General features: G+C 46.4%; 1 protein-coding gene and 2 long non-coding RNA genes across 3 annotated transcripts in view; 1 reads left to right on the forward strand and 2 right to left on the reverse strand.

Annotated features, from left to right (window-relative positions):
• Positions 1-3123, reverse strand: TNFRSF17 (TNF receptor superfamily member 17). The gene is made up of 3 exons (XM_058711882.1): positions 2825-3123; positions 2337-2468; positions 1-515 (listed from the first exon to the last, which is right to left on the reverse strand). Exons 1-3 carry the CDS (start codon positions 2940-2942, stop codon positions 235-237), a joined length of 531 nt encoding a protein of 176 aa, XP_058567865.1. The 5' UTR covers positions 2943-3123; the 3' UTR covers positions 1-234.
• Positions 463-19702, forward strand: LOC131501564 (uncharacterized). The gene is made up of 3 exons (XR_009256835.1): positions 463-567; positions 4950-5299; positions 19339-19702. It is a non-coding gene; the product is annotated as an uncharacterized LOC131501564 (long non-coding RNA).
• Positions 18034-26550, reverse strand: part of LOC131501563 (uncharacterized) — a 14872-nt gene continuing 6355 nt past the window's right edge. Inside the window, exons 2-4 of the long non-coding RNA XR_009256834.1 lie at positions 24726-24820; positions 21015-21415; positions 18034-18887 (exon numbers count right to left, since the gene is read on the reverse strand). This is a non-coding gene — a long non-coding RNA (uncharacterized LOC131501563). The remainder of the gene's footprint in view (positions 18888-21014; positions 21416-24725; positions 24821-26550) is intronic.

The raw sequence follows: 26550 nt of genomic DNA on the forward strand, positions 1-26550 counted from the left end.
TTTTTTTCAGTGAGTCAAGAATTTAATCATGAAACCAAGGAAATTTACGCAGTTAGGCTCCCAACAATGAAGTAGGGAAGTATAGCCAACATAACGATTTGCTGGAATTACAGGACCAAAAAAGCTCTATCGGCAACTGACACATACAATCATCTTAAAGAGATGGGATACGTCGCCCTTCTGCCTTCTGACAAAAGATGCTCAAAGCAGCTCGATACCAGGCGACATGGTCAATTATCTGGTAAAAATGGATCTTTCCATCTCTGTGACGCTAGCTACCAGGCTATTGCAGTAGTCATTTGTTTTCGTGGTGACGAGAATGGTTGCACCTTCCTCCATAGCCGGGAGCGGAAAGGAATGGTCAGAATCGACCTTGGATTTGTTCTTGACACAGTCTTCACAGGTACATTCTTCGACTGTGTACTCCAGGCCCCTCGAGAGGAGTACTTTCGTTCCAGTCCTGCTCTCACGGCTCTCGTGTTGGTCAGCCTCTGCCTCGTTCTGGAGAGCCAATCCTGGTGATGCGGAAACAGAACCGTTAACCTGAACTCCCCAGGTGGTTGACAGGTGGGTCACGACAGTCTCAGCAACACACATTAGGGCTCAAAGCAATGCAGACAGATCTACAAAACGAGTGAGTATGTTTGCACCAGAAGTCACGAACCGACGGGCCACAGTGGGTTTGGAGACAGAGTCTGTTTAGGCCACACAGTGTTTTCAAGTGTTTGCTTACATGTTCTGTTGGCCCACGTTTAGAAATCAAGAGATGTTTTTTACAAGGGGGGCGCCAGATGGCTGAGTCGGTTGAGTGTCCAAATTCGGCTCAGGCTATGATCTTACGGTTTGTGGGTTCGAGCCCCGCGTCGGGCTCTGTGCTGACAGCTCAGAGCCTGAAGCCTGCTTCTGATTCCCTGTCTCCCTCTCTCTCTCTGCCCCTCCCCCGCTCATGTCCTCTCTCTCCCCACCTCTCTCTCTCCCCCACTCCCCGCCTCTCTCTCTTCCTCCCCCCCCCCAACAATAAGTAAACATTAAAACCGTTTTTAATAAATAAATAATTTCTAAAAGAGTTTAAAAAATTCCAGAGGTGTCACATGCAAATCTAGGTGATTGGTCTCTTTAAAACAACAACAACAATAAAACGTGGCAACTTGGAGCTAACATTCCTCCACGGAAACAAATGGCCAGAGTCAAGAGCACCAGTCTCCTTCAGAAGGGCATCCACGGCTGAAGTCTCCACCTGGCCCACTGCATTCACTGGGTACCCACTTGGCCCTTGGAGGCATTGAGGCCCCACTTGACACATGCAAGGTGACAAATTACCATATGTTCTAGCACACCAAACCCAGCCTTTGGGCCACACTTCAGAATTCAAAGTAAAGATGCTTCTCTTACAGAGCACTTGGTAGCATATCAAATTTTTTTATCATGAATCTTTCATGATCACGTAAGGTAGGAGTTTCTATTATGTCCCCATTTATATGCCTGTGAAGGCAAGTTTCACTACTTCTCCAAGCTGCCACAGAATAACTCCATCTCCCAAAATGTTCTACTTAAAGTCACTCCCCACCTGTCTCTCAGACCCCGGCGGGAAGGGGGGGGGAGGGGGGAAAATAAAAAATGAATAAATTATGTAAAACAGCCATCCAACTCTCTTCACTGCACTAGGAAGCAAATGAGGTGAGTGCTTTACAGATTATGGACGGAAAATAAGTGCATAAGCAAATAAGCCAATGGCTGCAAAGTGTTTGGGGATCAGATCACAGACAAAGGTGCTACAGAAATATTTTTTTCTTAAAAAGCCCTTAAGTAGAGCATTCATTTCTCTGAGGCCGCTTCTCTACCGCCTAATAAAGATAATAATCTTTGAAATGACTCCTTAAACAATCTAAGGACAACTGGTTATTATTCATTTCTAGCATCGTTTGGGCAGCAAAATGTTCACCGAAGCAAATAGCACTTAACATTTGTATTAAAAATATGGCCAGGGATCTTGCCAAATACATTTTTCCTGATGGTCGTCAACCTGGCCAGCAGTTTCTGCACATCCAGTCAAGGTGCGAACTTTGGTCAAAGAGCTGGATGTTTGCCAAGAAAACCTTAGTACCTCAAAAGAGTAATTACCAAGGGAAGAATGTGGGGGAAGGCTGACATTGTAGGGTACCTCCAGAGAAGATACAAACACCGAAAACGCCAAAAGTTCGTTTAACATAACTGTCCTCTAACACACTCAAAAGGACTCTAACCAAATGAAATACTCAACATGAAAAAAGGAGGAAGTGAAATTCACAATAGCCAGCTCTTGGAAATAGATTTCAAAGAGGGACCATCGAACCAACCTGTGTTTTTAAATGCGTCCTTTGATGGTTCAGAGCTCATCTTCCTTAGCAAGAACATCAACACGAAAACCGTCAAAGAAACTGTCAAGCTCAGGCCCAGACAGGTCCAGAGAATTGTATTTGTTCCTTTCACTGCATTAAAACAATATCAGAGAGATAATGAACTGACAACGGGATATCCACATCAAGCAAAGGTGATCTGTCGTCCAATCCCCCTAATTCATCAGCACGCATTTGTAGATTCTAAATAACACTTAATTAGAAGAGTCGGTAAAACCTCTGTTGCTAATGGTGCCGAATAAAACTGAGTTCACTTCTGAATAATTACTTGGCTCTGCTTGGCAGTTAAACGCTCGCCTTGTTTCCTTGCACTTTTTGATTCAGAAGATCTCACCATCTTTCCTGTAACGTTTATTCTTTGAGTAAAGAGCCGACGTAGAGAAACTCCTTGACACGAATGAATTAATTGTTTAAGCGGAACTACTTACTTGCGCTGCAATATTGCTGACATGGTGAGGGAGGGGTATTAAGACATCGAAGGTGACAAGGTTTGCAAACGTTAAGCAACTTGTCAAAATATTCATTTTGGAAGCACGGCTGAGCCATCCGGAACTGGATCGCAAAAAGAAAGAAGCAAACCTCAGAACGAACAGCATGGAAGGACAAGTAAAATCTCGTCAAGAAGTCCGCAGCAAACGTTAACGACAGCAGCTAGGGTGTCGAGGGTGAAAAAGAACTTCACCACGATGATTTAGTTCTTGCGGGGGCTGTCTCCCCGTACTGTGCTGAAGGATTTGAATACCAGCTCCAATTCTGGTTTCTAAGTTTGAGACCTAGGGGTGGGGTGAGAGGTAGAGTGGAAACACCAAGGACAAACCAGACCTGAAACAGAAACTGCTTATTTATAGAGGAAATGTCTATAAATACGCCAGGTGACAGTTGCAAGACGCAGGCAAGCCTGAGGCGTCAGGCAGAAAGGTTTGAAAACCGTTTTGGGCCCATCTGTTGAAGAGCTGTGCTGTGTGCTCGGCCCCAGGGAGATAGATGAGATGAGGTCTGTGCCCCTTTTTTTTTTTTTTTTAATTTTTTTTTTTTTAACGTTTATTTATTTTTTGAGACAGGGAGAGACAGCATGAACAGGGGAGGGTCAGAGAGGGAGGGAGACAGAATCCGAAACAGGCTCCAGGCTCTGAGCTGTCAGCACAGAGCCCGACACGGGGCTCGAACTCACCGACCGTGAGATCATGACCTGAGCCGAAGTCGGACGCCCAACCGACTGAGCCACCCAGGCGCCCCTCTGTGCCCCTTAAGAACTTAAAATCTAACGGTGGGGTGGGGGGAATAGAAATCCACTCAACCGTGGAACGGAGTAAAAGCTGATGGCCTGTGAAAAAGGGAAAGGGGAGTCAAGCTCGGCTACCACATTTCCGACCCATGAAGAATTCCAGAATTCCAACAGAAACAGGGACGTCTAGGCTAAAAGCGAAGTTGGGAACAGGGTTGAGGGGAAGAAAAGTTTGGGGTATCAGGAGTAACGAGAGGGGTAGTGGTGACATAGCCCACACAACGCTGTCGAAAACTTAGGAAATGCAAATGAGCAGACAGAAAAGTTATCCACAGTCCCAGCATCCAGAAAGAGTCAACGCGTTGATGTACCAGAGAGGTTGCAAACAGGCCTGCTGCCATGTCGTTGGACTGACCGCTGATATAAATCTTTCTGGAAGGGTTTCTGAAGATCGATCATAGATAGGGCGCATTTTCCTCTTAATCTAAATGCATTTGCATTTGCTTTTAGCCGTACTGAGTAGGATACCCATGGAGAGATATCCGGAGAGGTCAGCCAGAAATTCAGGACTCGATTAAAATGCAAGAAAATGACAAACTCCAGATCCAGTACAGTAATTATCTCTGGGGTACAGGGAGGCTACAAAAGAGACTCACATTTTTATTAAGCCGAGTGGTGGATATATTGATATCTGCTGTGGTATTCTTTTGTTGTATTATTTGTTATTCTTTTTTTTTTTAATGTGTTTATTTTGAGAGAGACAGAGACAGAGCGAGTGGGGAAGGAGCAGAGAGAGAAGGAACAAGGGAGAGAATCCCAGGCAGGCTCCAAGCGGCCAGCAAAGTGCACCCCCCCACACCCCATGTGGAGCTCGAACCCACGAAACCGTGAGATCATGACCTGAGCTGAAACCAAGAGTCAGATGCTTAACCGACTGAGCCACCCAGGTACCCTTCTTCTTTGTTATTCTTGACACCTTTTCATATTTTTTTAAATGGTACATAATAAATATTAAAATAGTGATAATAGGGGACCGGGTGGCTCAGTCGGTTAAGCCTCCCACTTCGGCTCAGGTCGTGATCTCCCAGTTCTTGAGTTCGAGCCCCGCATCGGGCTCTGCGCTGACAGCTTGGAGCCTGGTGCCCGCTTCAGATTCTGTGTTTCCCTCTCTCTCTGCCCCTCCCCGTCTCGCACTCTGTCTCTCTCTTTCTCTCAAAAATAAATAAACATTAAAAAAATTAAAATAAATAAAAGAGCGATAATAACATAAAATGCAGGAATTAAGAACAACCCGTTTTTTTGTTTTTTTGTTTTTTTTTTTAATGAAGGGTTGGAGCCTAAAAGAGAGCATGAATTCAGATACTGATCAAAACCCCATATTCCTGTGGGGTCCAGGCAGTGAGGTAAACACATGTGACTGCCTGGGTGGGCCAAGGACTGACCCAGAAGGTTCCATTCCATCCAGCTCCCGCCAGACAATAAGGCAGACAAAGGTCACAGGAACAGCACACACAGAGAAGCTAGGAGGACAAAGATCGTCTGCCGTAGGAGCCAAGCAAGGAGACTTTCAGAACGGGACGGGCAGTGAGGTCAAATCCTACAGAAAAGCCGGAGCTGACACACCAAGGCACGAGGTCACCAGTGTCCTCTGAGGATATCCATGGGCAGAAGTCATATGGTAAGTCTTCAACGAGTGGGGAGAAAGGGAAGCAGTCAGTGTGGGCGATGCCTCGGGGCGACCAAAGCTGTGATAACTCTGGGGAAGGAAGGCACTGTTGTTTGTGACAGATGGGCTCGCTCAGGGGCCTGACATCAGGTGCAGAAGGATGTTCGCTGCCACATCATTCGTATTCACGAAAGCCTGTCCGTCGGTGGGGGCCTCACAGTGGAATACTACGCGGCAGTCCAAAAGAATGTGCTAGATGCGTTCTGATACGAACACTACATCACTGAGTGGAAAATCCAAGTTACCGAGCAGGCGTGTAATGTGTTCTGCTGACAGCAGGTGGACAGAGTAAAATAGAAGGTATCTAGAGGTATAGACACAAGATACGTCTGGAAAGATACCCAGAAAACTGATCGCAATTACTGGCAAGAGACAGGAAGTATAGGCTGGGAAAAAGACTTCGCTTTCGTTGAAAAATCGTTGGTACTGTTTGAATCATTCTTTTGGAAGAATCACTCTTTAAATAAGAATCGCTTTTTTAAAGGATGGTGTCTTAGTTCATTCAGGCCGCTCTGTGCAGAATACTACAGAACATAGTTCTACTACGGAAAACAGAAATGCAGTTCTCACAGATTCAGCACCTGGTGAGAGCCCGCTTCCTGGACCTAGGGAGAATCCCAGAATTCGGGCAGAAATAGGGAAATCTAAGGGAAAAGCTAAACTGGCCACAATCCTCCAGCACTGGAGAAGCAAGAGATTTAGCTAGAGTCTCTTTTACACGGACACTAATCAGGGGTGCCTGGGTGGCTCAGTCGATTAAGCATCTGACTCTTGGTTTCGGCTCAGGTCATGATCTCACAGTTGGTGAGTTCCGGCCCCGCATCGGGCTCTATGTTGGGCAGTGCAGAGCCTGCTTGGAATTCTGTCTCTCTCCCTCTCTCTCTCTCGGCCTGTCCCCCACTCTCTCTCTCTCTGTCTCAAAATAAATAAACTTACCCCACCTCCCAGTACCATCACATTAATGATTAGGTTTCAACATGAATGGGGGGCCGGGGGGAGGGGAGACACAAACATTCAGTCTGTAGAAGGAGGGGCTTTTGGAAGAGGAAAGAAGGTAGAGTAAAAGGCATGAACAGCCTGGACCAAGGGAAAAGGAATAAAGATTAAACATGTCAGAGAGACCCCTGATGAGCAGCATCTGGGCCACCGTGAGTCCTGAAAGCCAAAAGCACCAAGGGAAGCATCTCCCAGCCCCCACTGGGCTCCCACTGAGCAGGGAAGGCCTGCACAGGTTGTTCTTAACCACCTGCGAGCCTCTCGGCTTCGCTTCGAGAAGCCCAGGGACAGCTCCACCCGCAGAGAGATCTGGCAGACCCTTCCTGGCGGGCCACCAAGCTTCTCCGATGTGCAGGCTGGGCTCCTGGGAACCAGGGCCAAGAGGCTCATCTTGCAACACGCCTTTGTCTTTAGAACATGTTCTCTCTCCCCGTCATTCCAAGCTTGAACAGAGAGAGCACCAAGGCAGTGGGTCAGCCCGGAAAGGGTTTTGATGAAAACCTGCTGAGACTCCCCAGGACGCGCACCAGCCCCCCTCACTCCGCTTCCCCAAGGCTGCTGTGCAGTGTGTCCAGCTCTGCCTTTGGTCCTGTGGGGGGAAGCCTGTGATCCTTCCAATAAACTCCCCTTGCGGCTTGGGTTCGCCAGAGTCAGTTTGGGTTGGCGGCTAGCAATCTAAAACTAAAAATGAAATCTTTAGCCACATTAACCGATTTTTAGCTGATCGCTCCACTCATGTCTGAAATGACAACAGACACAGACTGGGGGAAGGCGTGCCCTCTCCTTTGCTCCTCAAGAGGGGAGCGACTAGTTAATTCTGACATCTCGGGGTCAGTTGGTCCACCTGCAGGCAGGACAGGTAAGGAGATGGGGAAACAGAGCCTAGGAGGAAACAGAGATAAGTGTGCAAAAGAGGTTGGGAGATGTCATACTAGTCAGGACACAGTGAAATCACATAAAATCACATAAAAACTCAAAAAGGAATTTATCGGCGTCCAGCTGAGAAATCCAGAGGTAGAATCGGCTCTAGTAGCTTGATTTTTCTCTTAGTATCTGGTTTCTCTCTGTCACTTGGTTCAGCAATGCCATCTTCTGGGTCTTGCCTCAATTCTTGGACCCTCACCTCATGGTCACAAGAAAGCTGCAGCACCTCCAGACCTCACGCCTCCTATTCCTGCCAAACCCTCTCCAGGGTCATCTCATCTGCTTCTCTGTGAGTGGGTTTTTTTTTTTAATGTTTAAAATGTTTAATATTTATTTTTGAGAGAGAGAGAGAGAGAGAGGAGAGAGAGAATCTTGAGCAGGCACTACGTTATCAGAGCAGAGTCCGATATAGGGCTGAAACCCACCAACCGTGAAATCATGACCTGAGCCGAAACCAAGAGCTGGATGCTTAACCGACCGAGCCACCCAGGTGCCCTTGTTTCCATGGTTTTAAATGTGTTAACTTCCGAATCTACAAATGCAACAAATTTGCCCCTGAAATCCAGACCCATCTATTAACTGACTACTTGATATCTCTACTTCCAAGTATAAGATGCACCTCAAACTTTATTGAAGAGCATTTGGATTTGCGACAAGGGAGAGAGTGCACGCTGCCTTTACCAAACCTACCTGGTCACGGAATCCCTTTTTTCAAGGACCACCTATGAACATTTAGGAATATATGTTTCATGGAACACAATTTGAGAAAAATGAGTCCAGATTAGCTCCACGATTCCCCCCAGGTCTCAAAGACTGTGACGTAGGGACTTAGCGGACCAACATTTAAAATAAGGATTTTTTAAAGTTTCACGATAGAGTTTGTTGATGTGGTAACATCACCAAAAGACTGCTGGGTCTGACCTCACTCTACACAGGAGGAAAATACAGAAAAAAAAAAAAAGGAGGAAAACCAACCTCCCAAGTCAGTCCCAAGCTTCTGTGCTTCCTTACAGCTCTGAAAAAGCAGAGACACTCCCTCAAACTTGAAAAGCCATTAGCACTCTCTGCAAGGAGAACTCCATCCAACCAGAAGATTCTTCTCCCTATATTATTAAACTATGATCAAGTTTTCACAGCAGAACACTTTGAACTTTAGCTCTTTTTTTTTTTAACGCTTCTTTATTTTTGAGAGAGAGCGGGGGAGAGAGTGTGAGCAGGGGAGGGGCAGAGAGAGAGGGACACACAGAATCCGAGGCAGGCTCCGGGTTCTGACCTGTCAGCACAGAGCCCGACGCGGGGCTCGAACTCATGAGCCATGAGATCATGACTTGAGCCAAAGTTTGACGCTTAACCGACTGGGCCACCCAGGTGCCCCTTTAGCTCTCAACTTCAAACCAAAAGTACACAATTTCTTCCAGGGACTTCAGTAGATTTTTCACTTGGAGAGAAAAATCTAAACCTGAATTAGGGTTCTCCAGAGAAACACAACCAACAGGATGTGTGTGTGTGTGTGTGTGTATGTGGGTGTATAAACAAACATATACATAAATACATACACAGAGACAGAGAGACTTATTATAAGAAATTGACTTACAATTAGTGAGGCTTCTAAGTTCTAAGATCTACAGCTGTCCAGCTAGAGACCCAGGAGATTCAACAGTGTTGGTATAAATTCCAGTCCAAGAACTGGCAGGCTTGAAACCAAGAAAAGCCAAGAGAGATAGATAGATATTTCAAGGAATTGGCTTACACAGTTCAGGGGGCTGGCAAGTCCGAAATCCACAGGACAGGCGAGCAGGCTGAAAATTCATGAAAGACTCAAAGTCTTGAGTCAAAAATCCAGAGGCCAAGCCAGGCAGTCTGAAAACCCAAGCAGAGTTTCTAGGTTGCAGTCTTGAAGCCACATTCTTTCCTTGGGAAACTTCAGTCCTTGTGGTTAAGGCCTTCAACTGATTATATGAGGCCCACCCACATTATGGAGGGTGATCTGCTTCCGTCAAAGTGTGCTGATTTAAACGTTAGTCATACCTTAAAAACACCTTCACAGCAGGGCATCTGGGTGGCTCAGTCGATTAAGCATCTGACTTCTGCTCGGGTCGTGATCTCGCGGCTCGTGGGTTCAAGCCCCGCGTGGGGCTCTGTGCTGACAGCTCAAAGGCTGGAGCCTGCTTCAGATTCTGTGTCTCCCTCTCTCTCTGCTCCTCCCCCACACGTGCTCTGTCTCTCTCTCTCCCAAAAATAAATACACAAACTTAAAAAAAAAAAAACTACCCTCACAACAACACCTAGACTGTCACACTCTGGTGATCATTAGAGCTGTTACACAATATACTTCTTTCTTTTGAGTACAAGGCCAGACTGTACTTCCCATACCCCTGTTTGAAGTTACGCGTGCATGTGTAACTTCCTTTGATTAAGGAAATGTAAACAGAAGAGACAGAGGCTGTGCTTGATTCATCACATGCCCTTCCCTCTGCACACAGAATGGCAAGGCCCCGATGGGCCTAAAATGTATTTGTAGGATCTCTAGCCACCAGGGTGATGGTATCTGGAGGTGGAGCCTTTGGGAAGTGGTTAAGTTTAGATGAAGTCTCGAGGAGGAGGCCCTCGTGATGGGATTAGTGCCACTAGAAGAAGAGATACCAGAGAACGTTCTCTCAAGCAATCTCACACCCCAGGAGGACGCAGCGAGAAGGCAGCCAGCTACAAGCCAGAAAGAGAGCTGTCACCAGAAGCCAAGTCAGTCGGCACCGTGATCTTGGATTCCCCAGCCTCCAGAGAGAAATAAAGGTCTGTTGTTTAAGCCACCTCACCTATGACATTTTGTTACATCGGCCGAGCTAAGACAGACACACGGCATGAGTGAAATCTGGGTGTGTTTGTTACTGCAACATGGCCTCACCTCTCCTGACTGATACGGAGCCCCAAAGCCATGGAATTAACCACCACACAGCGCGGTCTCCTCACTGCCACTAAAAACTGCTTCCGGAGACCTGCTCTTACTGAACAAGCCCTTTCTAGAGCAGTGCAGTCCAAAATGAAAGAAATCCCAAAGAACACAAAGGAACAGCAAACGCTTAGCCGGAACCATTGGCCCACCAGAGCATCCCCAAACTCCAGACGGTTTCATTTCTTCTTCAACCTGAAACAGAGCCTGGGGGAAGCGGGCCTTCGCTGAGGGGAGCTGGAGGAGATCCCCCCGGCTCAGAGCCAGGATCTGAGGAAGCAGAGCCCAGAAGCTCCGCTGAGCAGCCCTGCACCAGAAGATTCCAATGCAAAGACGCTCCTCCCTCCTTCTCTTCCCCTCACTTAGCTCTGGGCACATCCCTCAGAAGCCTTGTTTGCTTGCGGACATGAAAAGGCTGATTTGATTCAGAGCCAAGGCTGCTCCTTCTCAGGGAAGATTCCCTTTGAAGAGGAGCGCATCTGAACTCCTGCTTTCCCTCCGGGCTATCAGAAGAGCCACATCCTGTCCGCTCTTTAGAACTTTTCCAAGTGGCTTCACTCTGATTTCTCTGATTTCCAGGATGTCCTGCCTGCTTGCCGGTCTAAGGCTCACGGTGCGGGGGAAGGGTGATTTCTCGTTTTGCAAATCGCTGACGTCTCCCAGTGACGCTTTATGTCCCCACTTGAAACACCAACAGCCCCAGGCCCCAGAACATCCTGACCGGGGTGTCCACATCGCTGAGGGATTGGAGAGGCAGAGGAAAGCCTCCCAGTTGACAGATATGACAGATACAGACCGCCTGCCCACCATGTGCTAGGCTCTGTGCTGGGCACCAGCTAGAACAGTGAGTTCCTTGTAGACGAGCTCCTGCCCTAACGGAATTGACGATCTGAGGAAGCATATCCGACCGTGCTAGTGCTTTCAAGGAAAAAGCATGCTACTGAGACCAAAAAAAGTGGGGCAGGGGTGGGGTGCAGAGAAATTTCAGCGTTAGCTGGGGGTCTTCCCAGAAGCAGTAGTCATGATGGAATTAGACCATAACAGGTTCTGGGGGGATCGTGCTCGTGAAGGATAAAGGGAGGAAGCCAGAGGAAGGGGAGGAACCAGGAGAGGGGAGGGAAGGGCAGTCAGGTTAGGAAGGACCTCAGCCTGCCTGAAATGCAAGGGCCACAGAGGTTTTGCCAGTCTGATGGGGAGTTCTCTCTCTCTCTCTCTCTCTCTCTCTCTCTCTCTCTCTCTCTCTTAAATAAGGGTTTATTCCTTTTTGAGAGAGAGAGAGAGTGGGGGTGGGCAGAGAGAGGGAGAGACACAGAATCCGACGCAGGCTCCAGGCTCTGAGCCATCAGCACAGAGCCCGATGCAGGGTGCAAATTCATGAACCGTGAGATCATGACCTGAGCCAAAGTCGGATGCTCAACCAACTTGAGCCACCCAGGTGCCCCTGTTGGAGAGTTCTTGAGCCAAAGTTGGCCATCAGAGGAATCCCATGTCTTGTAGAAATGGGCCCAGGGCACTAATGCATTTACTGTGCTCAGGCCTGGCTGGTAGCAGGCACGGGAAGCTTGGTCTCAGTGTGACAGTACTGGTGGGTCTGCCTGGGTGGCTCCATCAGTTAAGTGTCCAACTTCAGCTCAGGTCATGATCTCACAGTTGGTGAGTTCGAGCCCCACATAGGGCTCTCTGCTGTCAGCACAGAGCCCACTTTTGATCCTCTGTCTCCCTCTCTCTCTGCTCCCCTCAAAATAAATAAACATTAGAGAAAGAAGAAAGAAAGAAAGAAAGAAAGAAAGAAAGAAAGAAAGAAAGAAAGAAAGAAAGAAAAGAAAAGAAAAGAAAAGAAAAGAAAAGAAAAGAAAAGAAAAGAAAAGAAAAGAAAAGAAAAGAAAAGAAAAGAAAAGAAAAGAAAAGTGACTGACACAGCCAGGGCGGTCAGTCAGGCGTGCTCCCTTGAAGCACATCCCTGAGGTCACTGTCATGGCTGACACTTGGACTTCTCCGGGTATGTTTGGGGAGCAGCCCACCATGACTTCCATGGGTCTTACTCCCTGAGGGAAGTTCATGGTTCAAACTAAGGCCTTTGTTGGGGCGCCTGGGTGGCTCAGGCGGTTGAGCATCTGAGTCCTGATTTAGGCTCAGGTCATGATCTCAGGGTCATGGGATAGAGCCCCACATCAGTCTCCACTCTAAGTATGGAGCTTGCTTGAGATTCTCTCTATCTCTCCCTCTCTCTCTCCCTCTCTCTTCCTCTGACACTCCCACCTTCTCTCTCTCAAAAAATTAAAAAAAAAAAAGTCACACTAAGGCCTTTGTCACTGCAGTTGGTCTTGAGGTTGCACCTGCTGATGTGGCCCAAACCTTCGCTCCTAAGAGGTGTGAACTCCTAGCGAATCACACCTTTCTCGGGCCCACTTTACTGTACGTGTTCATTCACAGTTTCTGGGGGGCAGGGAAGTGCCAGGAGGCCCCCCAACTAGATGCCCTGGGTTTCACACATATTCCTCCCTTCCCCCATCACATGCAAGCACCCATGCCTCTTTCAAGGACCAGGCCAATCACCCCCAGGAGGATGGTGATTCCCCATTTCCCCATTGGTCTGGGCACAGGTGTCCAGAGTGACTGGGCACAGCTTGTGCGGACCTCTGCTGCATTCCCAGTTGACAGTGCATGTCCTATGGGGACCAGGACCTACCACACTGCAGAACCCCCAGACTGGCAGAGACGGGAAACAGAAAATCCCCCAGTGACTCATGCTGAGCAACACCCTCCCTTGGTACCTGCACCCGCATAGGCTTCCGGTCAGGGACACAGCACCCTCAGGAGGTCTCCGATTTACTGCATTTGGAAGGATGACAGCCCATCTTGCAGAGGACTGCATATAACATGGCATTTCAGCCATGACTTCAGGTGGCCTTTCCAACTCTGTAGGCAACCGGCTGCTTCTGGATGGTACAGAATATAATATGACCGATGGTCACAGGCCCCCTCCCTGGCCTCCTTCACTGTGAAGCAAGTCCTCTGGGTGAATGCCACGTTGTGTGGGATTCCACGCCCATGGATCAGGCATTCCACGAGACTCCAGGTAGTGGTGTTACCGACTAAGCATCTGCCAGTAGGAAAGGCCATGCTGTATCCAAACTAACCCAGGGCAGGTACGGATCCCTGTAAGGTTAAACCACTGGCAGCAGCTGAGACCGTTCAACCCCGCTCCCCACAGTGGGGGATCTGGGGAGCACCTTTTTCATGGCCTTTCAAGCCCCCTATATAGAGTTAAGGAACACGTTTCTTCAGGACTTGTGCTCAGAGGAACCATTATAAACAGGTGGTAGGGGCTGAAGTGCGTCCCCCCAAAATACATGGAAGTCCTAACCTCTGGCACCTGTGAGTGTGACCTTATCTGCAAATAGGGGCTATGCAGATAGGATCAAGTTAAGATGAGGTCATATTGGATGAGGGTAGGCACTAAATCCAGCAACCGGCGTCTTTCTAAGGTGAGACAGGTACAGAGACACAAAGGAAAGAGGCCATGTGAAAACAAAGGCAGAGATGGGACTAATGTGTCCACAAACCAAGGAACACCAGGCGTTGCTGGCAGAGGAAAGGACGGAGTCACCCCCGGAGCCTTCAGAAGGAGCCTGGCCCTGCCAATACCTTGATTTTGGACTTCTAGCCTCGAGAATGGCAAGACCATCAATTTCCATTGTTTTAAGCAATCACTTTTGAGGTACTTTGTCACAGAACCCGGAGGAAATGAATATAAAAGGTAATGTTTAGTTTGAGACCCACCAGATCGAGAGAAGGCAGTTGTACAAGCCTCCTGGGGAGAGTGTTCCCGGGAACAGGAAGGCCAAAAGCAATGCCCCGAAGGTCAGGAAGGAGGCAGGTGAGCTGGAGGACCTGAAAAAGGGCAGAGGGAGGTGAGCAGGGCACAGACCAGGCAGGACCCCCTGTAGGATGAGAGGTGGGGGTTTTACAACAGGTGTTGGCCACAGGGGATGGTGGGGTTTCATCCACATCTGAAAATTACAGGAGGAGCCAGAAACTACACTGCCAGCTGGTCGACCTGGCTGCAGGGGTGGGTCCAGGACTCCTAACGCAAGTGACTAGTCAGATGTAGCTAGCCGGTGAGGGTTCAGGAGAAGGGCATCGAGGTCCTCTGAGCATACGTACTTTGTGTTCATTACAGACACGTGTCTCTTGGGAGGTCTGTTGTAAGAATTAAATAAAAGTATGACTGCAATGGATGAACACAATGCGGTCTATCCATGCACTGAAATATCCCTCAGCCTTAAAAAGGAAGGACATTCTGACACGTGCTGCAACATTCGAACTTGGAGGACGTGATGCGAAGTGAAAGAGGCCAGTCACAAAAAGACAAATACTGTATGATTCCCCGTATATGACTCACCTAGAGTCGTCAACCTCAGAGTCAGAAAGTAGAAGGGTGGTTGCCAGGGGCTGGGGGAAGGGGGAATGGCGAGTTAGCGTTTAATGGGTGCAGAGCCTCAGTGTGGGAAGAAAAAAAGAGTTTGGAGATGGATAGTGGTAATAATTGTACAGCAACGTGAATGTACTCAATGCCACTAAACAGCACATTGAGAAATGGTTAAGATGGTAAATTTACATTATGTTTAATTTACCACAATTTTTAAAAATTAACAACCTGGGGAGCCTGGGTGGATCAGTCAGTTAAGCGTCTGACTTCGGCTCAGGTCATGATCTCACGGTTTGTGAGTTCGAACCCGCATGAAGGCTGACAGCTTTGGATTCTGTGTCTCCTTCTCTCTGCCCTTCCCCTGCTCACTCTCTGTCCGTCTGTCTCTCTCTGTGTGTCAAAAATGAATACACGTTTAAAAAAATTTTTTTAAAGATTTGAATAATAACCAGTTCTGATTTAAGTTCTTCAAGATGTTCTCTAAAATTACATGAAGGGCTCTGGTTTCTAGGTAAGATGGAGTAAGGATACTCTTGTGTCTCCCACTGATTATTGCTATAAAACTGGATGGAATGTAGCTACTTGAGGACTCTGAAATGTAAATAACGGCCGTAAATGGAGATGAAAAGAATATTAAGTACTAGCAAACCAGAGAGGAGCCCTCCAATGCTTTTACTGTTTGGGCCAGAATGTGGGTGCAGCCAAAGAAGCATATGGCAGTGTGCGATAACTAAAATGTCAGATTGGGGCCCTAAGAGCAAAAAGGGGGCCCTCAGAGGACTAGAAAGTACTGAGGATATTACAGAAAGGCAAAGTGACTCTATAAAGTCATTTCTGACTTCCTGAACTTCTCTATGCTGAAGAGACTTTGAGAACATTAAGATTAATGCCTTGTCCAGATCCCATGCTGGCCATCTGACTAGCATTACAAAGCTTGAAAGAATGAACTGATATTGGGACCACAACCCACAGAACATGGATAAAAATGTCTACCCTAAACCCAACTAGCTTGATTGCCACCTAGAGCAATGTCATGTTGACATCCATTTTTTTTTTTTTTTTAATACTAGCAAAGTGTTTAACCCAAGCGGAAAAGGGAAAACAGAGGAGTTAAAGGCAAAGGGAACACATAGAAAACAAATAATAAAGTGGTAGACTTAAATCCAAACACATTAATAATTATATTAAACGTAAATGGTCTAAAAAATCAATTAAAGACAGAAATTGAGAAAATGGGAAGATTGCTGTTGGTGGAGCATGCCCCAATTATGCACTATCTATGAGAAAGTTACTTCAAATATAATAATGTAAGTACCTTAGAAAAGAAGGGCAAGAAAAATAAATAACAGGCATAATATACATTGGACAGGAAGAAATGAAACTCTCCCTATTCACACATGACATGATTGCCTGCAGAAAAAAACCAAGAAAACTACCAAAAAAGCCTTATTTCAGAACGAATAACTGAGTTTAGCATGGGATACAGGGTCAACCTGCAAAAATCCATTGTACTTCTATGTACTGAAAATATGTAACTGGAAACTGAAATTCAAAAAATGATACATTTACAACAGCCCCCCACCAAGTAAATGAAATAATTTGGGGCGCCTGGCTGGCTCTACTGGAAGAGCATATAGCTCTCAATCTCTAGGTTGTAAGTTCGAGCCCCATGTTGGGTGTAGAGATTACATAAAAAAAAAAAAATCTTAAAAAAAAGAAAAATGAAATAATCACATAGAAAACTAACAACACATATAGATGTGAGTGTTGAAAAACACCAAACACTGATGAGAGAAATCAAAGAAGACCTAAATAAATGACGAGATATACCCTGTATGTGATTGACTTACATAGTAAAAATGTCAGTTCTCTCCAAATTGATCTATCCATGCAATGCAATTCCAAGCAAATTCTCAGTAGAATTTCTGGTAGATACAAACAAGCTGATTCCAAGAAACTATACGAAAAGGCAAAGGAACTAGAACAGCTAAAACAATCTTGAAAAAGAAAAAGAAAAATGGAAGACTTAAGCCATCCAATTTTAAGACTTACAATAGTTAAGGGGCGCCTGGGTGGCTCAATTGGTTAAACGTCTGACTTCGGTTCAGGTCATGATCTCGCCATCCGTGGGTTTGAGCCCTGTGTTGGGCTCTGTGCTGACAGTTCAGAGCCTGGAGGCTGCTTCGGATTCTGTGTCTCCCTCTCTCTCTGCACCTCCCCAGTTCATGCTCTGTCTCTCCCTCTCTCTCAATAGAAAGAAACATTAAAAAGAAAAAAAAAAAAGACTCACGATAATTAAGACCATGGAGAGGTGAACACATATGTTAAGGAAACAGAATAGAGAATCCAGAAATAAATTCATACAAATATAATCAATTGATTTTTTGATTAAAAGAAATTCAGTGAAGAAAGGATAGTCTTTAAACAAATTTTTTTAACATTTATTCATATTTTGAGAGAGCGTGAGTGGGGAGGGGCAGAAAGAGAGGGAGACAGAATCCGAAGAAGGCTCCAGGCTCTGAACTGACAGCACAGAGCCCGATGCGGGGCTCGAACTCACAGACCGTGAGATCACGACCTGAGCTGAAGTCGGATGCTTAACCGACTGAGCCACCCAGGCTCCCTGAAAGGACAGTCTTTTTAATAAATTGCACTGAGAAAACTGGATATCCATACCATATATATATATATATACACATATATATACACATATATATGCATATATACATATATACATATGTATATACATATACATATATATGTGTATATATATGCATATACATGCATATATATGCATATATATACGTATATATATGTATATATATACATATACATGCATGTATATGCATATATATATGTATATATATATGTATATATATACACACACATACCTCAAGCTAAACCTCACATCTGATACAAAAATTAATTCAAAGTGGGCCATAGATTTAAATGTAAAATGTAAATCTACAAAAGTTGTGGTAGAAAAAAAATAGCAGAAAATCTTTGGGACCTGAGGCTAGGTAAGGAGTTCTCAGACTGCACACCAAAAGAATGAGTCCATAAAAGGAAATATTGATAAACTGGACTTCATTTCGATTAAAACTTTTGCTGTGCGAGAGACACATTAACAGAATAAATATGCACTAGAAGAGAATTTTGCCATCATATACAAAATGGGTGGCTCAGTTGGTTAAGCATCTGACTTTGGCTCAGGTCATGATCTCACAGTTCATGAGTTTGAGCCCTGCATAGGTCTCTGTGCTGACAAGTCAGACCCTGCAACCTGCTTCAGATTCTGTGTCTCCCTCTCTGTCTGCCCCTCCCCTGCTCGCTCTTTCTCTCTCTCAAAAATAAATAAATATTAGGGGTGCCTGGGTGGCTCAGTCTGTGGGGTGTCCAACTTCGGCTCAGGTCATGATCTGTACAGTTCATGGTTTCGAGCCCCACATCAGGCTCTGTGCTGATAGCTCAGAGCCTGCAGCCTGCTTCAGATTCTGCCTCTGGCTCTCTCTGCCCCTCCCCAGCTTGTGCTCTGTCTGTCTCTAAAATAAATAAACATCAAAAATTTTTCTAAATAAATAAATAAACAAAACTTAAAAAAAAAAAAACCCATATAACCCAATTTTAAAATGGGCAAAGACTTGAAAAGACACTTCACCTAAGTAAAGAAGCCAATAAGTACATGGAAAGATACTTGGTATCCTGAGCCATTAGGGCAATGCAAATTAAAATCACAGTGAGCTATCATTACAAACATATTAGAATGGCTAAAGATAAAGGTATAGATATAGATATAGATATAGATATAGATATAGATATAGATACCAGCGATACCAAACCCTGGTGAGGGACTTACATCAACAAACGTCTTCTACGTTGCAAGTCGGAATGCAAAACTGTGCAGCCATTCCGGAAAACACTGTGATACTTCCTTATAAAATCAAACCCAGGGCACCTGAACTGTCCCAGTAGGTAGAACATCGGACTCTTGATCTCAGAGTTGTAAGCTGGAGACCCACGCTGGGTGCAGAGATTACTTAAAAAAAAATAATAACAACTGGGGCGCCTGGGTGGCTCAGTTGGTTGAATGTCTGACCCTTGATTTCGGTTCGGGTCATGATACCAGGCTCGTGGGATTGAGCCCTGCGTCGGGCTCCGTGCTGAGCGTGGAGTCTGCTTAAGATTCTCTCCGACTCTCCTTCTGCCCCTCTCCCTTGCTCTCGCGTGCTGGCTCTCTCTCTCTCTAAAGTAAGATAAGATAAAAATAAAACCTTTTTAAAAAACTAAAACACACGCTTACCATACAACACAGCCATCCCATTTCTGGATGTTTATCCTAAAGCAGTTTCTCACCCTCTGTACTACTGAAATCTGGAGCCAGATCATTCTGTTTGGGGGGCTGCCCTGGGCATCGTAGAACTTTTAGTGGATTCCCTGACCTCCACCCACCGGAGGCGGGCAACATTCCCCAAGCAGCAGCTGCGTCCTGTGATACGGTATGCATTGCTATTTTATCACAACCCTCTTCCATGAAGCTTCCTCTCCGGGGCACCGGCAGCCGCAGAACCGATACTTACGATGAAGTATGAAGGGCGACACTCTGGCATGATTCAAGGTGTCACGGGACACAGAATGCAAAGTTGCATCATGCTTGTTTGCTTCACCTTCTAACTCATTTCTTTTCGTCCCGAGCTTTGCTCTCAGTTGAACGCAGGAGCCACTTCAAACCGCAGGAAACATTCCTGCGTGGAGTCTCCCTGCCCTGGAGCCAGACCGCCTGATGTGAGATTCCGCCAAGTTGCCCGTTACCGGTCACGGGGCTTCGGTCAAATTTCTCTAACTTGTCAGAGAGAAACACTAGGGACAGCACCTAGCACCTGGGTCAGTGGGAAGATTAGGTGAGATTATATTTAAGACACCACCGCTGGGGACTGTCAGCTGGGCGTGGTCCCCCCAGAGGGAAAGGAGGTACCCACGGAAACTGTTGACTTGGGACACCGTTGTAGCTCTGTACCTGGCACTAAGTAAGGACTCAATAAACAGTCTTGGATGATGATTTGGTTTTCATTTTTGTATTATTATTATTTTTTTTTTACCTTTTATTTAATTTTGAGAGAAAGAGAGAGACAGAGCACAAGTGGGGAAGGGGCAGAGAGAGAGGGAGACACAGAATCCGAAGCAGGCTCCAGGCTCTGAGCTGTCAGCCCAGAGCCCGACGCAGGGCTCGAACTCACAGACCGCGAGATCATGACCCGAGCCAAAGTCTGATGCTTAGCTGACGGAGCCACCAAGGCGCCCCTGATGATGATCTGGTTTTTAAACTATGAGCAAGTACAACTTAGAATTTTAAAGGATGCAAATGAGAAACCACACACTACCTTGGGAAACCTGGGTGAGCATCGGACTCTTGATTTTGGCTCAGGTAATGAGCTCACAGTTGTGGGATTGAACTCCACTGTTTAAGATTCTCCCTCTCCCTCTGCCCCTCCCCAGCGCATGAGCACGCATTCTCTCTCTCTCTCTCTCTCTCTCTCTCTCTCTCTCTCAAAAATAAATAAATAAACTTTAAAAAAACAACAATAATTTCCCAAATCAAACAAAAGCAGCTTCTGAAAAGCAGCTGACCACATCAGTTCAGTTCAATTCTACAGAAAGCCTGATTTCTTGAAAGGAAGTTTTTTTAAGAAAAAAAAGTTCTGGGGCCCCTGGGTGGCAGTCAGTTAAGCATCTGACCCTTGATCTCGGCTCAGGCAATGAGCTCATAGTCTGTGAGTTCGAGCCCCACATCAGGTTCTGTGCTGATGGCACGGAACCTGCTTGAGATTCTGTCTCATCTTCTCTCTGCCCCTCCCTTGCTTGTTCTCTTTCTCTCTTTTTTTTTCTCTCAAAATAAATAAACTTAAAAATAATAATAAATAAATGAATAAGAAAAGTTCTCACCTTGCCTTTCAAATCAAGGAGAAATTCCAATCTTATTAAATGGCTAGTGTTTGGGCGAGAGTTCTGACTCAAGAGGAAGGAAGTTAGAGTACTTAAATTCATTTCACTTATGGACTTTTTTTTAGCAGCTAATGGGTATTCTCTTTACCCTGCACTTGATTCCCCAAATCTGATGTGCTATAATAAAATTATGAATATATGAATAATTTGCACACATTAGATTTTGGAATTGCTCTGAAATGTGTTACCATGCATTTTAAACATTTTTTTTTGAAATTTCCTGATTAAGAGGTTTTCATAGATGAAGAACATCAATTCTGAGTCATGATTAAGATGAATCCCTTTATTTCTATATTTATGATTATGCCTATGGTACAAATGATATGATTTTAATATACATGTGAGCCTATTTTAAGTTTTTCACTTACTGTCTCTGTGTTGTTGGTATAATGATATGCAGACTCACGCTCTCAAACTTCTTCTCCAAACTTCAACGGGCCAAAATGCTAGGCAAACTGCTTCTTCATTATTTTTGAACAGTCGTTGGGCAAGCCAGCCTTGAACATGTGATTTTTCAACTGCTTTTTTCCATCTTAACAAAGGACTCATTTTATATAGCCGTGGGCCTCTAGCCTCAGTCCAAAACAAATGCTGAAATTAATTGAGGGCTCTTGTGATGTGCAGGGCACTGCGTTCCACGCTTTGCAATGATTCTCAGTTTGTGTGCCTATCAACCTGGTCAGGTAGATGTCATTGTCACTCCTATTCCACAGATGGGAAGACTAAGGCTGAGGCTCAGAGTTTATGGAGCATGCCAGAGGTCCAATAGCTAGCGTAGGATAATAGGGAAAGAACAGAGTTTAAAGCAGAAAACTGAGATCAGGGGCACCTGGGTGGCTCAGGTGGCTGGGCGTCCAACTTCAGCTGAGGTCATGATCCTGCAGTTTGTGGGTGGGAGCCCCACACTGAGCCCTGGGCTGATAGCTCAGAGCCTGGAGCCTGCTTCGCATTCTGTATCTCCCTCTCTTTCCGTCCCTCCCCTGTTCCTGACACTCTGTCTTTCTCTCTCTCAAAACTAAACATTTAAAAAAAAATTTTTTTAAAGAAAAGTGAGATATTTATGGTTTTTTTTTTAATTTTCTTTATTTATTTCGAGAGAGAGGTTGAGAGAGAAAATTCCAAGCACAGACTGACAGCACAGAGCTCGACACAGGGCTGGATCTCCCAAACGGTAATGGCACGACCTGAGCCAAAATCAAGAGTCAGATGCTTACCTGACTGAACCACCCAGACACCCCCAACTTTGTGTTAAAAAAGGGTGAGAATCTTAGCTTGGGATTCTTTCTCTCCCTCTCTCTGCCCCTCCCCCACTCATGCTAGCTCTCTCCGTCTCAAAATAAATAAACATTAAAAAAATTGTAAAGAGCAAAAGAGGGTGAAAGGTGAAGCAGCAAGGAGAAAGCATGGAAGGTTCTTGCAATAATTGAGAGAGAGAGATGATGAGCCAGAGCAGAAGCAATACACATAATCCAGAGCGATGAACAAAAGACAAGCTACAGTTGGTACGATGTTGTGGCTGACTATGGGAGGGAATCGATTCATCCAAAACTACACGATGGGCACTCACTCTGTGTTAGACACACAGCTGGACGCTAGGGATACGCAACAGAACAAAGACAGAAACTTCTTGTCGAGTGGAAGAAAAATCATAAGCAAATAAGCAAACAAAATAATTGCCACCAATTAGTTTCCTAGGTAACAAATCACCACAACTTGGTGGCTTCAAACCACAGAAATTGATATTCTCACAGCTCCAGAGGCCAGAAGTCAGCAGTCAAGTGTCTGCAGGGTCATGCTCCTTCTAAAGGCTCTAGAAGAGAACCATCCCTTGTCTCTTTGAGCTTGTGGCGGCTGCCAGCAATACTTGGCCCTCCTTGGTTTGTAGACACATCACTCCAGTCTCTGCTCCTATCGTTGCATGGTGTCCTTGCGTCTGTCTGTCTCTTCTCATAAGGACACTAGCCAATGGATTAGTGCCCACCTTGATCCAGTATGACCTCATTTTAACTTGATTCTATCTGGAAAGACCCTATTTCCACATAAGGCTGCTTTTCACAGGTCCCATTGGTTACAAGTTAGACATACCTTTTTGGACAACATAATTTAAGCCGGGGGTAAATTATAGGGGGAAAATGAACGCAAGTGTATCATTTAAAAAGGGGGGGGGGTAGAGAGGAGACCTGTTTAGATGCTAGAGATTAAAGGGAAGCCTGCTCTGAGCGACTGTCACTTCAGCGACTGTCACTTCAGCAGCTCTGAGTGACTGGTCCTGAAGGATGAGAAGGACCAGGCTTATAAGTGGTATAGCTGAGGAAGCTACAAGTGCAAATGGCCTGGGGCTGGCTAGACGGTGCTAATCATGGGAGCTGAAAGAAAGCCAGCGTGCCTGCAACAAAGGGCAGCCAAGACAGGTGGGCAGGCAGGGACCAGTTTCCTGAGGGTCTGGGAAGCCAAGGGCGGGAGTTTGCATTTTTCCTACATTGACACAGCGGGAAGACAGCCATTGAAGGATTTTAATCAGAACAGTGAGAAGATCTGGGTTGAGTTTTAAAAGCTCATTCTGCCTGTGTTGTGAGAATAGACTGCAGTGGAGAAAGAGGGAAACCACAGACAGCGAATGGGACAGTCGCCCCCCAAGTAAGAGAAGTCAGGATGGTGTAAACAGACATGCAGAAGAGTCAAAAGATGTGAGATGTGTTTGCAGGGTTTGCTGCAAGTTCCAAGATGATGTAGAGAGAGAATCAGTGAGCGAAGTCAGTGATGAACGCTTGAATGTGGGGAGTGTGGGAGAGTGAAGAGGAGCCTGTTTTTCGTGCGAGAGCCCAGACGAAGGGTGATGTCACAAACTCACGTAAGGGGCTGGAGTCGGGGGAGGGGAGATCCGTGCAAAATAATGACTGAGCCCTGACACATGTCAAAGCTCACATTTGGAAATCTCTCCATCATCCATTTTTAGCGAACGGGGCTAAGTGGTGTAGGGGAGGAAAAAATCATTTTCCCTCTGCTCTCCTAGGTTCTTGGCTGAGACCTCCTATAATAAAAGACAGATGAACGGGAGAAAAACTAGTTTAATGACATATGTCCATATGGAAGCCCTGCAAAGGTGTGAGCCTCCCAAGAAGGGAACAGAGCAGGAAAGGTTTATACCTTTTAGACAAAGAGACAATACATTTGTGAAGAATTGACAAGGCACAGGGCTACGTGATACAGAGGGTAAATGGTGAAGAATTAGCAAAGCTTTCTTATTGGCCCTAAATTCCCTGTCTCTGGTAATAAGGATGCCTTCTCCCCTCCTGGTACAGGGAGGGCAACTTTCACATGGGAGATTTTTCTCCTGTTTCCATGGGGAAACCAGGATAAATAAACTGGTTATTTCTCAAGTAACTTTAATTAAAAATAATGAATATGCTGGAGTGCCTGGGTGGCTCAGTCGGGTAAGCATCCGACTCTTGGTTTCGGCTCAGGTCACGATCTCATGGTTTCATGAGTTCGAGCTGCACTGTCAGCGCAGAGCCTGCTTGGGATTCTCTCTCTCTTCCTCTGTCTGCCCCTCCCCCACTCACGCTGTCTCCGTCTCTCTCAAAATGAATTTTAGAAAATTAAAAAAATGATAATAATCGATATGCCAAAGTGGCCCATTTTGGGGTGATATATTCTGCACTCCTGCAGTGGGAACAATGAAATCCTGTCTTTGGTTGTTATCTCACATGTAATATTCAGCAGAATACATTCTTTTCTACCACGTTGGCATCCCATAGCTCCCTGGTGGCTGGGAGTCCTGGTGATGTGGGCAGAGAAGACACCAGCCCCAGCACCTCCACTTGGGCTAAGTACTCCACTTTGCACGAATGCCCAAGGCGCTCTGTTAATTGTGATGTGAAAACCTCCCAAAGGCCCCAACACTGCCCATCACTGAGCTAGAAAATCCCCCAGTGGAGATCCAGCCCTCTCATCTCTAGATAAGACCCCAAAGAAGCCAGAAGTCATTGCTCACGGACTTCCCACCAGAAGCCTCCAGTGCCTGAACCCCACCTCTACCTGGAAAAGTGTCATTGGCCAGTATTCATGTTACCTCTTACCTGACATTAGTTCTCTTGAGTTCCCCAGGCTGAGCCTCAGAGGTAGGTTTTATCAGGTGGCGTCTCTACTATGACCTCTATCTGATTTATTCATTCTAAAAAAAAAACCACAAATCAATAGGTAAGACAAAGCGCCTGGGGTCAGAATTCCAGCTTAAGGACCTGGGTTCAAAATCCCAGTTCGGGACTTGCTCATCCTGTAACTTTCAGGGAGTTGCTTACTCTTCCTTTCTTTTTTTTTTTTTTTTCTTTTTAATGTTTGTTTGTTTTTTGACACACAGAGAGAGAGACAGACAGACAGACAGAAACAGAGTATGAGTGGGGGCAGGGCAGAGAGGGAGACACAGAATCCAAAGCGGGCTCCAGGCTCCCAGCCATCAGCACAGAGCCCAACGCGGGGCTCAAACTCACGGATCAGGACAACATGACCTGAGTCAAAGTCGGGTGCTTAACTGACTGAGCCACCCAGGCGCCCCGCTTACTCTTTCTGAGAGCCTCCTACTGTTGTTGAGTAAAACAAGAATAATTAAATGTTCGTCTACAGGGTACGGGAGGCTTCAGTGGTAAGGCCCCGGTGCCACAGTGGCTTGCCCAGGGTCGGAGTCTGGGCTCATGTTACTCATATAGAGACAGTCAGGCTGTGGCTCACGTTTCCAGGCAGACAGCTGCAGCAATCTCCAGGCTGAAAAAAAAAAAAAAAAAAGAAAAGAAAAACCCTGGATATTGCTGCAGTCTTGAGGATTCTCTGCTTCCCAAATTCTAAGGACCGGCAGCCACTTTGGCAATAATCGGTGCTGTGTAGACAAGGAGGCAGGGGTGGCCGTGAAGCCCTCCTGATGGTTGGCCGGTGCTGGCCAGGTGCCTGCCCTGCACCCCTCGGCACCCGGTACCCCTGCGGGGAAGCCACCCAAGGATGGAGACTGGGAACTTGTCCAGAGCAAGCAGAATTTTCAAAAACCAGCCTGGAAAGTCCAGGGAGGAGGCCCCCTGTGCAACCCCAGTAGGAGGTGCTGTCACTCGGTCATTTATTCACCCTCCCGAAGACTGTATTTGACATTGTTTCCCATCCAGGTGGCTACTGGGAGCAGCTCCACAGGGAGGAGCCGTTTTGGAGACGCGATATAGGTTAATGGAAAGAGCCCGCAGAGCCAGGCTCGAACTCTGGTTCTCTGGCTTGCAAGGCTGGGAGACTGTTCCCTCCCTGGGTCTTAGCGGCTCAGCCATGACATAGACAGAGCCCCCCACCGGCCAGATGTCAGTGCGCATCCAGATGAGATGGCATGGGGCGGGGGGTGCCCATCAAAGTGGTATTGTTCAAGGAAGCAATATCCAAATGGCAGGGGGCAGAGCAAAGTCTCCTACGTGACTGACACACTGCCAGCAATTTCCTGCTGGCCTCTGGGACCGGATGAATCAAAACTAAGTGAAAACTGATGGTCGAGGCAAAGCTTTTGGGTCCCTGGGGCTTCTGTACTGGACCAAAGTGGCCTGGGGCTGGCTGAGTCATCCACGTGGGCAATCGCTCTTTCCTGTCTGCAAAAGAAGAGTGGGGCTTCGCAGAAGGGGCCCTTGGGGTGGGAATGCACAGTCACCCTCTTGCATCCCCCCCCACCCCCGTGGAAGGTTTCCAAACAGCAGTGTTAGGTAATGGGTAACTTTCCCTTGCCACTCTCTGAAAGAACTGGAAGGGGAGGCGGGGAGTTTCTCATCCAAAGATAGCTTCTCTCCAAATCCTTCCATCTTGATACATGAAACGATTTGCTTTGATCCAACGAGAAAGAAGCTGAAGCGAGTGGGAGAACCAGCCGGTCTGGGTGAATGGTGA

Source organism: Neofelis nebulosa, chromosome 18 (genome assembly GCF_028018385.1).
Source record: "Neofelis nebulosa isolate mNeoNeb1 chromosome 18, mNeoNeb1.pri, whole genome shotgun sequence".
In the NCBI taxonomy this organism is placed as follows: domain Eukaryota; kingdom Metazoa; phylum Chordata; class Mammalia; order Carnivora; family Felidae; genus Neofelis; species Neofelis nebulosa.